This window comes from Anoplopoma fimbria, chromosome 16 (genome assembly GCF_027596085.1).
Source record: "Anoplopoma fimbria isolate UVic2021 breed Golden Eagle Sablefish chromosome 16, Afim_UVic_2022, whole genome shotgun sequence".
In the NCBI taxonomy this organism is placed as follows: domain Eukaryota; kingdom Metazoa; phylum Chordata; class Actinopteri; order Perciformes; family Anoplopomatidae; genus Anoplopoma; species Anoplopoma fimbria.
In genome coordinates, this window is record NC_072464.1 from 24,673,831 (window position 1) to 24,690,590 (window position 16,760).

At 39.8% G+C, this 16,760-nt stretch overlaps 1 protein-coding gene across 1 annotated transcript in view; it reads right to left on the reverse strand.

Annotated features, from left to right (window-relative positions):
• pdia5 (protein disulfide isomerase family A, member 5) overlaps positions 1 to 16,760 on the reverse strand; it is a 54,083-nt gene that overhangs the window by 34,047 nt on the left and 3,276 nt on the right. The window contains exons 2-3 of the mRNA XM_054615182.1: positions 8,975 to 9,101; positions 4,341 to 4,428 (exon numbers count right to left, since the gene is read on the reverse strand). Of these exons, the coding sequence (XP_054471157.1) occupies positions 4,341 to 4,428; positions 8,975 to 9,101 (215 nt within the window). The remainder of the gene's footprint in view (positions 1 to 4,340; positions 4,429 to 8,974; positions 9,102 to 16,760) is intronic.

Genomic DNA, 16,760 nt, shown 5'->3' on the forward strand with positions numbered 1-16,760 from the left:
ACTTTTACTTTAAAACATTTTCCTGCTGTATAAAGTCTTTACTGTTTCTTTTTGGTCTGATTTTACTTTTATTTGAATCTACTCACAGCCTGCTGCCAACTTAATTGCGTTGCGCTGTGCAATTACGACAAAAACATGTTCATCTTGCTCATTTAAATGTCTCAGACACTGACTCATTCTAGACAGACGAGTGAAAAAGCAGTGATATCTTTCACACAACATTCTTCAAAGATTAAATTGCATTTTTTGGGGAAGTGAAAAGGCCACCCAACTGGGTACGGACCAGTACAACAAAGGAAATGGCCTTTCAGCCTCTTACTCATTCGGTCGTACAAACACAGGAAGACTGACTCAGAGAACAGAAAAGAAGGCTGCATGGCGTTTTGTTTCTGTGAATCAACTAATGAAACAGCAGTACTCTTCAATCCAAGAACAAACGGAAGCCCAGGGAAAGTTAGAATGACTCATTAGCTAATGTTCAGAACAGAGAGAACTAAAGGCCATGAATGGCAGCACATCAGAGGCCCGTCCACCAGCTGAGCACCACCACAGAGCATTCATCTCTGAGGTGAAGCCGGTCGGTGCGTCAGAGATAAAGCTCCAACTACGACTGCAGCGAGAAGGAAGTGTGTTTGTGTGAAGGAGGGAGGTATGAGTGAGGAAATCCACTGTAACAGTCCAGAAGATGCCAAGACAAACTATTGTCCAATCATGTGTTGTTATTAAGACATAAAGTTCAGAGACCGTGAGATGATGGTAGAGAATCATTAGAGGTAGATGAGAAGGTCAGCTCTCACTGAACTGGTCCATATTAACCATGACTGTTGAACTTCTGACTCCTTGGTTTATCACCTAATGTATAGCCTTGTGTATTACGTACTTAATAAGGTGTCATATGTTCGTCATCAATTAAGTTCCTGTGATGGTTGATTCACTGAATGAACAAGCAGAGTGTTTATTGTTGTCTTCAGATGTAGCCTAGTAGTCTGAACCCCAAAACCCACCGTTTGGGATTTAAAAGCATGTTTGTTTTTAACAATCTGCAAAACTACAAAGTAAAGCTGTAAAAATATGTCTTTATCGCCAGATTTTCATCTTTCCGACGATCCTTGAACACATCACGTGCGACGAACTAGGAAGCCATGATCGACTCAACTGACACCAACAGTCACATGACAAAAAATGAATAATGTTTCTTTAGGGAGTTCAGTTAGTGACAGTGTGGGCTCCATGGTGAGCTTGACGAAATAGCAGAGGGGGGCGGGGCTTAAGGGGTCAATTACCTGCTTTTCATTTGCCAAACCAATGAAAATAAGTTTTAATAAACTTAAATTTAAGCACAATGAGGGATGTTTGAAGAAAAAACATATTTGCCCTTTACTTCTCCTTTTGTGACATTATTTGGTTACCTCACTATAATACTCTACGTAACGAGGTGGTCGTTTGAGGTGCACCTCTAAGATTGGAGTTGAAAAGTCGCATTAGGCCAAAGTCAACAGCGTCCCCTTTGTAAAGGATTAATAACGGATTCATTGTGCTAAAGAGGATGGAGCTCTGCACGCCATTTCATTATTACTCTTCCAAAACACAAATGCTAATCCGTGCTTTGCTTGTTTGTGCTCTGCGGCTCCCATTGATCCGGACTAGACCAATGCTCCTCACCATGTTGTAAATCTGCAGAAACAATGTGTGAGCAGGGCAGCACGGTCCTGTTCTTCCTTCCTGTATGAGATCACCCTTTCCCTCCGGTGGATCCCAGTTGGCCGACACTCAGGTGCCCGTCATCTGTTCAGAGTGTGTCATCGTCCTGGCCTCGGCGGCCCTTCTTCCTTGGCAGGACGGAGTGTTTCTCACGCTGGGATGGAGGTTCTGCTCCACTCCCTCCCTCCGTCCACCGTGGAGCTCCCAGCTCCGAGCTTCGATTTGGGATCCGGCCCCGTTTGAGATGGGGTGGGGGTTGAAATACGCCAAATAGCACACAATGCTTCTCTGCAGAGCCTGGCAACCGGATCCACGCGTCCCGCGGTGATGAACCGGCTCGCTGTAGAATCCCCTGGCAGGAATCTGGCTCAGTGTAAATATCTGTTTAGCATTAGCTCACTGCGTAGCATGCTGGAGTTTTTGGCGAAGGAAGAGAGATGAAACCATCCTCTCCCAGAGAAAAACGTAAACAGATAAAGAAGAGGACTTGTATCATGGAGCGTCTTTGAAGAGAAACATGGACACCAGAAACTTTGAGTTCAGCCTCTCTTCCTCCGTGTCCGCCCGGTGTTCGATCCCCGATAAGCTTGAGAGAGACTGTGAATGCTGCAACGAGCTCTAGGTGTCAAAGGGGAGCTCCTGCCTTCCTCACTGTTTCCTGTTTTATGAAACATTCTTTCCTCTCTGCTGAAGAAGAAGAATGGTTCATGCTGCTGATGGGTTGACAGGTATAAAAAATAAATAAAGTAAAATAAAGTAAGTGGAAGTGAACAGCAGGAAGGACAGAAAGAACAACAAACCGAAGTCAGATCGCTGTGGAGCAAAGCAAGCTGTGCTCAGAGAGAACGATTCCTTCCAGGTGTCCTGGGACTATCGAGCGTTGGCTTAATGTAAACTCTTCCACGGTGTGGGCTGGAGATAGATGTGCTCCACAGAGACCCATGACAGATGTATTGTTCTGCAGGAAACAGTGCCGGGGTATGAAAATAAAGAAATGCTCTAAAAAACAAAAAGTATTTTCCACATGACCGTGGCCGCAACTAATGACTGGACTAATGAGAACACTGGAGGAGCAACGGGACGATTAAAAAGTCCACTTAAAGCGCTGACATTTTAATAAGGCCACACAGACGTTTATGGACTTAATGAATAAATTATCTTTATTTAGATTGTGCTTTCTAAAACAGATCCATCTCAAAGACGCATTGCAAACATACACTAAGATGTGTCAAAGTAACAGATCTATGTCATTATTTACACTTTTAAATGTCCTTTTATCACTTTTAGATCTTTTATTTAAAAATCTATCTGATGTTGGGTGTCCCAAATCATGTTTGAAAAATGAAATATGATGTAATGGAACTTCCTGCAGTAACATACTGTATGATGATAGTGAAGAAGGAAAAGAAGATGAAGACAAAGTGTTGATTCGATTCAGTAGATTCACATTATTTTTTGGCTTAAGTTTATTTCATAAATAATTTAATTTAAAACCATTACATAGATAAAACATGAGATTAAAACCATGTTCCTCCTTAAAATAATAATAATAATAACTTGTTGCATAAAACAACACATTAAACATCATCGTAACCTGTCTTTTTAAACCTTACAGCAAAGGTGTCAATAAATAAATAGAAAATAACAAATTAGGTCTAATAATTAAATAAGTTGTGATTAGACAGGAAGATATTAGTTAAAAACAATGAACAGACTGTGCGAGCTGAGACGCACATGAAGCCTAACCCTCCTTTATAATAACTCACTGCATGATTACAATCAGGCAAACTCATTAAAGACGGAATAAACGTTTTCACCAAGGTTTCACGATACTCCATATCTTTATGAAAAGCTCTGTATTGATCCTCATTTAGACTCAGGTAGAGACCAAATGGTGTCGATAACCGTGTCGAGTGGTGCTGCAACTAATCATTTTCAGTATTGATCAAGTGATTCACGGCTCAGTCTGAAATGTCAGAAAATGACTCTGCATTAAGAAATGTTCATGTTGACATTTTCAAATGGTCTGTTCTGTCATTTTTCTATTATACTAAATAGACAATTAGGTTTATTAAAGCTGGAACTAGAGAATGTTTGAAGAGAGGAGACGTGGCTTATCTCCATGGAAACCGTTATCAACTAAACCATTTACTTCATCAACCACGGATGAAATAACCACTATATTTGCTTTGTACTTGCATGTAATCTCTTCACGTGTTTTGTGTGAACAAATCATTAGAGCAGAGAAACATTAGCGGCTTCATCATCATTCATTCATTCATTAACCATTTCAGGATAAAAGTTCCCCAACAGGGAGAACAGAAAAGCCAGAACTAAAGAGATGTGTCAGATTGGACCCAGAGCTGCAAAAAGCTCCAATAAGTGAATAATTGAGCCCTTACAATAGAAACCAGTGGAACAAGGCCATTTACACCTCGCTGGAAAAAGCTATATATCGTGCAGATGGATGGCAGTGGAGACGTTCTTGGGAGCAGTAAATTGTTCTGCTGTCAGAAACGTCCTTGTACAAGAAGAGGTCGTGATGTCAAAGTAGACAGGGAGTCAATGGGTGAGATGGAGGGAGGGAGGAGAAAGTCCTATAGTGTGGTTTTTTTTCCTTAAATGGTCCCATTACTTACCCACAGTTGACCCAGGCAATAGTCCCCTGGCCCTTCACCGTCTGGGCCACATCTGATAGCAGCTTCAGGTGGGAGTCCCCCGATGTAGCTGCAGACACAGAGAATAAACCGTGATCAGCGTTGTCACCAAAACCCTTCAATAGCTTCAGGACGACCCCCAGAGCCTCCAGACACAGAGGACAAACTGTCCGCTCGGACACAGCGGAGAGGAGTCCAGTTTCAGCGTGGCACTAAAGAAAGAGATCACTGAGTTTAGGACGGAGGACGGCTGTTTAATACCTTTTCACTGGATGGGTTTGAGTTACATCAGCTTTCAACATGGTACAATAATACAATAGTGTGGCTGAGCAGGGGACGGGAGGATTATACCGAGCCACAAAGACCGACTTTGCAAGCAAGCGGATGAAGAACAGCAGGTGAGTTTCTGAGCGAAACGGTTCCTTTCTGTTGAGGAAGGTTCCTCACTGAGTGGAATGACACAAGTATCTGAGTGGTCGCCATGATAAGACATGTTTAAACCTCTAAATGTTAATGGAACATGCTTCAATGCTTACTTCCCTATCTCCTTTAGCGTAGGAGACACTTGACCATCCTTCACCAAAGAGAACACGATAATGCCGACCCACAATTCCATGAGGCAACATTTAAAGTGACGCACCTTTCGGCCGTCCATGAAAACCAACTATTGTTATACAGTCATAAACTAATTAATGTTCATGAATATGAATAGACAGTGACAACCATTTTGGTTCACTTTATATGTATTTAATGAATTTGAACATGTAACAAATAAGTAAAAATGACAGTAAATATATCAAACTGTCAATAAACAAACTCTCATTCTCGATAACAAGAAGGAAAAGTAAAAAACTAAACAAGCTAGGCCTATGATACATTATTAAAATGTTAAATTGCAACCGAACGTTTGAATTATTGCACAAAGGAAATGTTATTATTAACAGTTTCTTTGATATTCTACATGAGTGAATTGTTTCTATTGAAGCAGTGTTGATGGTTCAGTGAGACGGCAGCAGGAAGGAAGGAGCTCAGGTTTCTCTCCTTCACACCACCTGGGAAACATTCTGTCCCTGAAGGAGATCTTTAGAAAGCCTTCAGAATACAGAGTAAGATCATTCATGGGGTCATTTCTTAGTTGTCCTTTTTGTAGTCCTTCTTTGTTGTAGTTTCCTCATGGTAGACCTACGTCAGTGCCATCCGCTGTCACATCATAATTACCTAGTTTAGTGAAAGTGGAGTTGAATTCTCTCTTTTCCTAACTCCTCATGAACTCTCCATCACATCGTTCCTCTACCTTGTGACATTTCCCTTTGAGGTCAAGGAGAAGTGGTTAGGAAAGGACGTTAGGAGGTCATTCTTCAACTGTTTCCACTGCAGTCTTTGGACCTGCTGCTTACTGCCATATTGTGATCAATGACGAACATCAAGAGTTCACGACCACTGGAGACTTACACAATCCACCTGGTCAGAGAGGAAACATGTCCGAGCTGTTCTGTGTTAGGAGAGGAGACGCTGGTGTGTGATAAACTGAAGCAGCTACAACAACACACACGGGGAGATTACAGATTTCCATCAGATACGGCCAGCGAAGCAGATTCCTCAAGTAAAGTAAACACAGTGTGATATTATAGTCTTTGTGTAACACAATACATCATTTTTATACTCTCCCCCCCACCGAAACCAAGTGTGTTTTATTCTGGATTCCTCTCAGCGCCGCGGGGCCAAAGCTATATTTAGATTTAGGGCGCTGACATGACTCCCCAGGGCGCCGCCTCTAACAACATCTGGCATCTCGGTGTCAGTTTATTACCACGTATGGAGCATCGGGGGGTTCTGATAAGATTACTGTAAAGTTTGACGAGCGCTAAGCAGAGCAAAACTCAACAGGGATGTCATGTGACTGACTGACTTTACTCAAGAGGGTAAGAGGCTACAAGGGGTCAGATAGGTGGGTGAGGACGACATTAAAGAAATACTTCACCTGGTGTGTCCTTGAAAGTTGAAGAAAACTTTATTTGTCTCTCATGCCTCTACGGTGAACAAATATCTTAAAAAGTTGAAAAGTCCTGATGACGTAAAATTGGTGCATTTAACAGCAAAAGTCAAAAGCTTCATGTCTTTACGCTGCATTCTCTCTCCTGTCCACCAGGGGGCGACTCCTCTGGTTGTATAGAAGTCTATGAGAAAATGACTCTACTTCTCTCTTGATTTATTCCCTCAGTAAACATTGTAAACATGAGTTTATGGTCTCAATCTCTAGTTTCAAGTCTTCTTCAATACAGCATGATGTTCATTTAGTAAATGATGCTCCATTTAGAGTCAAACAGACCATAAAGCAGGGGATGCTTTAGGGCGGGGCTACACACTGATTGACAGGCCGACACCAGAGACGTCACAGAGACTACGTCCATATTTGACACATTCTTTGATTATAAACTGCACCAGCTGTGTAAACAGACGTTGTTAACAAACCCTCATTTACTTCAATCCATCAAGAGTTTTTTCCCGTGTTTGGATTCTTGTGTGTGAAGTATTTCTTTCAACCTGCAAGGAGAAGGAACCTTTGGTGTCTTTACAGAAGGAACATCTGTGTGACGCTGATCAATCAGAGCTGAGGCTGGAAACCAGGAGGCCTCATCCAATGACCCGACGGAGGCCGTGAATGATAAAACTAATAGATCAGCGGTGCTCTGACAGTCCTCTGAGGCTTTTAAAATGAAAAAACATGTAATATCAAGCAGCTCCATCTACAAGCCTGCAGAGAAAATATGCAAATGAAAATGGAATTCAAATCTACCGGGGTGCATTAAGGATTCCCTAAAGGTGGAAAGAAAACGTTGCTTTAGAACAGTCTGACTGCATAAAGTGTTTTATTTCTATTTAACGACTACTAAGTATTTCCATGTTCATTACTGAGAGAAACCACTGAGATCATCGCCTTAAAGCAGGCTGCAGGAGATGAAGATACACAAAACAGCAATTCTATATATATATATATATATATATATATATATATATATATGATATATATATGTTAAGATGGTAAAATGCTTTTTAATATCATATCAGCTTTGTGCAAAGGGCCAGTGGATAATTTCATTTTCTTATTCAGAGGGAGAAGCATTCCACATAATTTAGTGTTTTAATTAGAGCTGTGTGGATTCACAGTTATTCTGGCCAACTACAAGTTTAAAGGCAGAGTTTGTAGTCTTCTTCTATGTTTCTGATATATATGTGGGAATTCTCATTATAGAGGTGCTGCTAACGTTACTAGCTCTCCTCCTGTTAGCCATTAGCGGTGCTGCTAACGTTACTAGCTCTCCTCCTGTTAGCCGTTAGAGGTGCTGCTAACGTTACTAGCTCTCCTCCTGTTAGCCGTTAGAGGTGCTGCTAACGTTACTAGCTCTCCTCCTGTTAGCCGTTAGAGGTGGTGCTAACGTTACTAGCTCTCCTCCTGTTAGCCGTTAGAGGTGCTGCTAACGTTACTAGCTCTCCTCCTGTTAGCCGTTAGAGGTGCTGCTAACGTTACTAGCTCTCCTCCTGTTAGCCATTAGAGGTGCTGCTAACGTTACTAGCTCTCCTCCTGTTGGCCGTTAGCGGTGCTGCTAACGTTACTAGCTCTCCTCCTGTTGGCCGTTAGCGGTGCTGCTAACATTACTAGCTCTCCTCCTGTTAGCCGTTAGCGGTGCTGCTAACGTTACTAGCTCTCCTGTTGGTTTAAACACAGGTTGGTTGTTTACAATGTAACATTATCAGAGATCAGAGACTAGAAAAGCATAAATGAAGTTCTGATCTCATGTTTTACTGAATATTGGAGGAGAACGATCGTCAGTAGAACTTTATTGACACTGTGATGGTAGCTTCTTTCATTGGAAAGAGTTCCAGTAGGCGGGGTTTTCACTAGTTTCTGCAGATCAGCGACTCTACCTTTAAACCGGTGTGATTTTATGGAGCCGCTTCACTCTCTGATCCTTCTTATTATTATCATTATTTAGTGTTTCCTGGCTTAAAGGTGCATTACATCATTACTAATGCAGCGATAGACCGACAAAAGTGTTTTGTGCATCACTTCCTGTTATCACTAATTATTTATTCATTAAGAAAGCTTTCAAACACAACTAGAAGCTTTAGCAATGACGGCTGCCTTCTCTGATTATAATAAAATGATTATGATTGTCTCTAATTACGTACATAATGACGGCAGCACTAAAAGCCTACCTTACCTTTCATGAAATAAGTGTGATCCTTTAGATCTAACAATAAAATAACACATAATGAGCCATTAAAGGGGGTAGTTTTCTATGTATTCAACATATTGTATGTCTATGAAATATCTGTGGGATTAGATTTAACATCAGACGTTAATTGGTCTTCCAGCTGTACAGACGACATGTACAGTGACGAGCTGTTTGACAGTCATTAAGATAACGAGCATTATTACTATGAAGGTCCAGAAGTCTTTCTGTCCTCCTGCTTTAACGCAAACAACAGATGCTCAACCAGAAATGAGACGTCACAGACGGCATATTTCAACCCCACAAATGGTTTCTTCTCCTTAAACCAGATATATAGTCTTGTCATCGATCTATAAAGACTGGATGTGTGTGTTCTCTAACCTGTGTTGGTGTAGGCCACCAGGACGTTGGTTCTCGTCCTGAGCAGCTTCTTGAAGTCTTTGTGGTCGCTGACCTTCTCGATGAGAGGAGACACCTTCACCGCCTCCAGCAGCGGCAGAAGCCCCGCCTGGTGAAACACAAGTAATGAAAAAGAAATATGACTTTTGCACATTTAAAACATCATTTTGCACGTCAAGAAATCACTTTGTTGTCGTAACATTTGGTTTTGTGTGAAATCTGCTAACCAGCTAGCTAGGTTAGCTATGTCTATAGAGGTAGACCAAGAACACACTGGAGGGAATATATGTCTCAGTTCCCCAGGAGGATCTGGAAAACATCGTTGTGGAGAGGAACATCTGGAATACCATGCTAAGCCTGCTGATCCAAGACCCGGTCCTAGATAAGAGGATAGATAACGTATGGATGGATCCGGTCTTGGTGGAGGTCTGTGCTTTTCAAGAGTCCTTCTAGTCCCGACAGGATGATCCAGAACACATTTAGTGACCCTCTGATGTGCAGATTAAAATGAAATTGGACATTCATGCTCCCCAGACTTTACCCTGTTTCTATTAACACTATGAATTAAACGCAATCTTCTGAACAAGCTTTATAGTCTGAGCTGTATTTCTGTTAAAAATAGTCAGTGTGCTGTTTATTCTGTTGCTTGTCATATTCCTTCAGGGGCCACTGCAGGGTTTGGACTTTAAGACTTGTTATCAAATGTAAATGTCAGTAGCTATGTGAGGAAGGAATGGGTTTGATATCAGTGAAATGAGTTTGATGCAGAGAGCTTCAGTCTCATAACTCTGAATCAGAGAGCAGCTGTCACGCCTCCTTACTGGGAGATATTTACACTGACGTTGAAAGCATTGATATAGTTACTCTACTAAAATATAAACCTGTGCTGAAGGTGGGATGTCTGCTTCATTAGTCTCCATGGCTCCTTTGACTTTACACACTCTGGTAGTTGGACTAAAGCTTTGTTTGTACTCGTGCTTGGTACCGCATCATGAGAAGTTCCAACCATGAACAAAAGCGTTTATACTCAACGTGCTGTTTGTTGCATTATTTAGCAAAACAACAGAACAGAGGACGTACAAACGAAATAAACTGTGAAGAATCAAAAAGACAACCAGTGAAACCCATAGATATGTCCATAGACTGTAGGTGTAACCAGTAAAAGGCCATAAACCAACCTTAACAATGAAGATTGTAATTATCTGTGAACTCATATTCATTAACTTTACTTTATTACCTTTATAGAAGCCCAGTAAAGAAAGAAGTCAAGTATTAAAAGTATTATAAAGAAACAAAGGTTGAATATCCTTTAAACTGTTTGATTTGGCTGCAAAATATTTACTCACATGTAGATTCTTAAGAACTCCTGTTTGTAAAGCATCTAAAAACAAAAGCACCTTCTTTGTATAAACCATAGACATGTACATAGTGTGAGCTATTTGTGACAGTCACATGCGCCTCATTACTGCGAGTGTAAACTAAGCCCATATTGAGAGACTTTCACTTTAATGAAGTGGACTACCAACAGAAACCTCAGACTGATTACCCTCCATATGAAGGTAGCTCCGTGCATTGTAATGGTGTCCGTGCCGTCACCATTCATTAGGACGCTCTTCCTTTCTGCCTACGGAGAACTAAATTAGACACCAAACACGGTCTGCTGGCTCAGCGGATCCTGCATGGTGACGGATATCACCTGGAATGAAAACCAGCACCTGTCAGCCTCATTTCCTCATTTTAATCCCCAACCGGGTGCTCTTGTGAGGGGAGTCTGACGGGAACACCGCACTCTGCACTTCAGTAAACCTTAGAATTAACATAGAGGAGGACCAACAGTTAAGATTAATACATATTGGAGAAATTAAGAGTCTTTTTAAGTGTTATTCATGTTGATCTGCTTTTGTTTTGTCACATGAAATCAGTGCCTGAGTTTGATGAGCGATGACGGGACAAACAGAAGCTGTGTCGGTGTCGGTTCGGGGCTGTTAAAGGCTGGTTAGGGCGCACCTGTCTGCAGAGGGAGGAGACATTTATTGGCAACAAGATGGCAGAAACAGGAAACGTGACGCCGATGGCCGCCTGCAAGGATTCATAAGATAACGAGCACAATTACATCACAGATGGCCTGTCTGTTCATTGATCCATCCATGCCCAGGATGTTCCAAAGAATACTTATTTCTCCAATAAATCAATAATTACTGAATGTTGCTTCTTCCAGCGGAGCTTTGGGGCTACCAGGAGAGTTTAAATAGAATTTAAAATATTTGTGTGCAACTCTGACTGGTGTTTGGAGAACATAGCTGAACCAAACAACAAACCTGTTTGTTAGTTAATTCTATTGTAAATGTTCCTATTTTGAAGTTATGTATTATACAATTGCACTGTGTTTATTGATATGCACCAATCAAAAAGCCAAATTCATTGCATGTGCAAATGTACCTAGGTAGGTTCAGAATGTAAGTGTTTGATTCTCGACTGTAGAATATTAGTGCAAGCAAGTTCATACATTTAGCTTTTTTTCTCCTAATGAAAGCATTTTCATCAAGGGAGTATTTAATTCAACATGGATAAAGATCTGCTTGCAAATGAGCCGACTCATTTCTTGGTAAAATGCTGTTTCTGCACAAACTGCAGCCCTGGTAGAGATTTATTGAGTCTCCTACAGTTACAGTCTATGAGGAGCATTGGAAGTGTTTTGAACAGTGAACTGTTGATCACATACGGTATCCAACACATCATACACATCATTATTAGGTTGTTTTTTCAGAATAAGGGCAGACATTTGGACATTTGGTGCTTGTAAACGTCCTCACTGATGCCGTTGTCAAGCCAACACTACGTATGACTGTGATTTTGAAGCATGTGACGTCTTTTCAGTGACAAACGTTGGACAACAGAAATAACAGGACTGTGCTGACAGCTTCCCCACAAAGCATCATAAGTGACGGACTCATTCAGAAGCAGCTTCACTGCTCTGCAGAGCTTCATTACAACGAGGAAAAACCGCAATAGAAGAGAGCAGTGTTGTGTTAGCATTCAGATCACATGAATGTCAGAAGTAACCACATTTAAATGATCATAAAAATAGTTCCCCTTTATTCTCAGGCTCTCTGGGTTATCTCTGCTCTCCACGTACAATAAATGGCATTTCAGCTGCACACGATAAATGTGAGCAAATGATGATAAACTGAGCTACAGAGCAGGACTCCATCTCTATCAGTTCACAGCGTTCTCAATCAAAACTATCCTCTGGTTATCTCTCAATAGTTCACTTCAGAAGCAGTTTCATGACAGGCGTTCTATGAAACTTTTACTCTCTTAAGGAGACGACAGGATTCATAACTTTATACCCATTTTTGCACATTAAGTCTTTTGGAAAACGTGCATTTAGTTATCCTTAGTCCAAGTTTAAGAGGGCGTAAAAGTTATGAAATGTTACTACATAAAACAAAAGAATCACTTTCTTTTAAGTACATTTGTTTTCTAGCTTCAGACAGTTATATATATATTTTAAAACCTGGTATTCATGTTATTTATGGGTTGCAGCTTCACTTTGCTCCACTTAGAGCTCTTGTAGTTCATCACACCTAGCAAGTGCTCGAGGTTGTTGCTCTCAGACGATTGCACAAAGTGTTTAACCTCAGATGTTATCTCCCCACCACCTCGCCATGATCGTTTTACTAGAAAGCATTAATGCTGATCTCCGGATCACATATGTATCAGCGCCAATGGATCTGTGCATCCCTAAAGCTCAGTGTAGCGGACTAGAGATGTGAACCACTGGTTTGGCAGAACTTCATTTCTGGAAGTTGAGCAATCATCATTTTTCTTTGTGCATTTACTTTTGGCAACAACAATTTGATTCAGTGACAACTAACCAAAATTATATATAAAAACACATATCCTCATTCTGCAACAAGGCCAAGATTCACAACATTTATGTGACACAAATATACTATAAAAACTAGTGTATTTAATAATGTATGTAATGTAATAATTTGGTGCTCAAACAAAGTCAAAGTTGATGGACAAAGTTTTTCCCTTATGTTGAATTTATATTGTTCAAAAAAATGAACTTCTGGAATGTAGTACTGTTTTTGTTTTGTTTTGTTTGTCAGATGTTTGTTGTGTTGAAAATGAGCTACAACTGAATTTGGTTGTGCATCCCTGTGTTGCATTATGACAACAAAAGATCCTTGAATCTTTGGATATGAACAAATATCTGAACGTCAACCTTTCAGAGAAGGTGTCTGAAGGAATGAGAGGGAGGAGTTCACACCGTCCAACAAGTCCAACACCTCTGGAACACTCTGATAAAAACACAGCTTAGATCCTCAGGTTCCACTTTTATACATATTTAGACACAGAAGAGAACAACGTCCACGTGGGATTCACTGATGATGAGGTCGTTTTGCATTAATCTGAATATGATTGGCTGCATGTAAACAAGAATATTAGTGGCATATTCATCTTCATTAGCCATGTAATCAGATTAGTAGGAATGTTGTTTTTTTTGAGAATAAGGGAATAAAACTGAATATTTTGTGCTTGTAAACATAATCAATGTTTCAACACAGAACCAGCTCTCTGCAATGCAAAGCAGTAAGACAACAAATTAAATACCAGCCGACACGCTCACAGTGTGACCTCTCAAAAAACAAATCCATACCGAAAAAATCCTTCCATCATCAATCATACCCAGACTGTGCATGTGATAAAAAGAGATGACTCAGTGCGGGACAAACTCAAGATCCATTAGTGCGTTTACACATCGACCTTCCTCATCTGACATGAAGGTAAGTCCCGTCACCTCGGGAAAGAAAGAAATGTGGCGCTTACTAAGCAGCAGGGGACTGTTTCCTGACTCTACGAGCCAAATCCGCTTTACAAAAAACACCATCCAGTTCTAGTGGAATCAGCAGAAATCACACCAGTGTTTGTCAAGCATTTTGAGTTGTGTGTGTGTGTGTGTGTGTGTGTGTGTGTGTGTGTGTGTGTGTGTGTGTGTGTGTGTGTGTGTGTGTGTGTGTGTGTGTGTGTGTGTGTGTGTGTGGACTAAAGGAAGCTACGCAGCATCTGATAACACACTCTGATTTAAAGGCTACGTAGCCCTCAGAGGAGCAATCAATTAGCAGCTTTAGCAACTCTCACATTTCATTGATGGAAGTCAGAGGAGAGGATCACGAACATGAAACAAGCTGCTGCTGTGGGATACGATACTTTATTAAAGGTTTTAATGGTACCGACCATAACGTGTCAGCAGAAAAGGACTGAAAGGTGGCACTGAATGTCTTGTTCATAGTGTTGTTAAATTCTTAAATGAGATATTGGTTCAAACCATATTTTGTGTGTGTTCCTCATTATCATTTATAAACTTCACTCAGGAATGTTATGTATTAATTAATTACTTTACTGCTGCTAGAAACAACATTAAGTCATGTTTAAAATATGAATAACTTCTAATCCTATTCTGAATAAATCAAATAATATAGATATTTTAGAAAGAATTAAAAAAAATAAAGCATAAGAGTATCGATAAAGGCAATTTTTCAAGTCAAGAAAGTTGCATTTTGTCGTGAAACTGTTGACATAAGACTGAAAATGTGTTCATGTAACAAAGCTAAGTTAGATAGCTAGCTAGCCAAATGTTGGTGACGTATATTGTGTCTGTGACTAGATATTTAGTTCACTGAGCTATTTAAAACAAAACTAAATGATACTTTGAGGAACCGAGACTCTGTTGATGTGCAAAATTAGCTTTTAAATTTAAACATTATATATTTAAGTCATGGGACAATTCAAACGGGAACAAACATTTTTTTGCTTTTGCATTGACTATTGTACATATTTTTTTCTGAAATAAGATGTTTTATGCGATCTAATGTCTTTTTCAATACTGACACAACTAGACCTTTTGAAATGTATTTTATGATATATATATAAATTACATTGATTTTACTACTTACAACAATTTCAATGCCAAAAATACCAAACATTCCCTTGAGAAAAACTTGAGAATGTGCTGCTTTTTCTGTTCTATATTATTTTTCAATGAAATTTAAATTTTTGACAAACTTTGAAAACCGTCTGGAGAACTATAATGGACATTTTAGAAACTTAACAATAAAAGAGTTACTTGGTTATTAAGATAAATATTCAAAACATTAATCAATAATCCAGATAAGTTGCAGCCCTTATTACTAGAATACCTACTGACTATAAACAGATATTAAAAAGGCTTTTATTAGTTTGTTCGGGGAAAAAAATGATTTCCCAACAACTTAACCATATATTTGAGAAAAACTGCCATCAGGAAGTAAAATCTTTTTATTTTTTTGTTGGGGGGGGAATAATCAATAAGCCCACTCCCCCCACGGCTACATCTGCAGACAAAATGTCACACATATTGATTATTCTTCTGGCCCAAAAAAAACAGGGAGACAATATTTTGAGTGTACCAGCCACGGGCAAGGGATTAATAGTTGATTTTGTGTGTGTGTGTGTGTGTGTGTGTGTGTGTGTAGATGTGTGTGTGTGTGTGTGTGTGTGTGTGTGTGTGTGTGTGTGTGTGTGTGTGTGTGTGTGTGTGTGTGTGATGTGTGTGTGTGTGTGTGTGTGTGTGTTTTGGATTAACTTGTTTTGACAGGTAGACCTCTACCTCTCTACCACCCAGAGAGCTGAACTCTAACAAAGAGCTGCAGAGGATTCACCTCCATACACTCTACTGTGCTACTGTACCAGAACACATACACAATAACACACAATAACACACACTAATACACACTAACACACACTAACACACACACACAAGTGGCTAAAAGTGGGTGATAAGGACATAATTATAGCAATATTGATAATTACTATAAAGGCTGCAGCTAATTTATATTCCCCATCACTGATCAATCTTTCAGTTCTGTTTCTTCTTCAGTTACTTTATTAAACAGTTGGTCTATAAAATGTATAAATAATAAAATAGTTCCTTATTCTGGATAATCTAATCCGATCAAATCAATCAACTAATTGATTCAAAGCGTGTCATATTGGTCACGTTAGTAGTCAGACTCGTTCTCCAGACCTCCTCTCTTATTCATCGTATTCCTTCACATGGTCGTGTTTTAGTGGATCAAAATACAGAATGTTTAAGTTCTAAAGATACAGTTTTTGACAGATTCCAGTGAAATCATTTAGACGGATCAGGACAGCAACATATGAACTATTGGTTTGTGTTTTTAGTCCAGCACATCGGAGTTAACAGTGAGGATAAAATACAAACTTAAACTTTAATTTGAACGGTGTAGAACTCTTTACACAGTTTTCTAGTTCTATGGAAATGCAGAAGTCGGTTGCTTAGAGAGCAACAACTTCTTTAGTCGTTAAGTCCATTTTTATGCCTTTTTCATCCACGTCTCTGGTAAACACAAAATTTAAAGTGGTGCTTTTCTGCAATTTCTTTGTGGAGAAACTCACTTTTACAGATCTGAAGATTAAATCAACTAACAGACAAGTAAACAAAGTTGTATAAGTGTTAGTCGACGTAGAATTTCTTTGTTTGGGAACTCTGCTGTAGGAGAATGAGAGGTTTTCTAAAGGGGCTCTGGTGTTTGGAAACACTACCACTTTAGTCCACAGGGACCGCCAAAACCAACACAGAATAAAAGTTTCTTGGTAGCTTTAAAATACATTTTTCTAATGGAAATCTTCAAGATGATCGCTTTAAGGTTATGTTATCTTGTCAACATAATCTCTACTACACTGAACATCTGTTTTG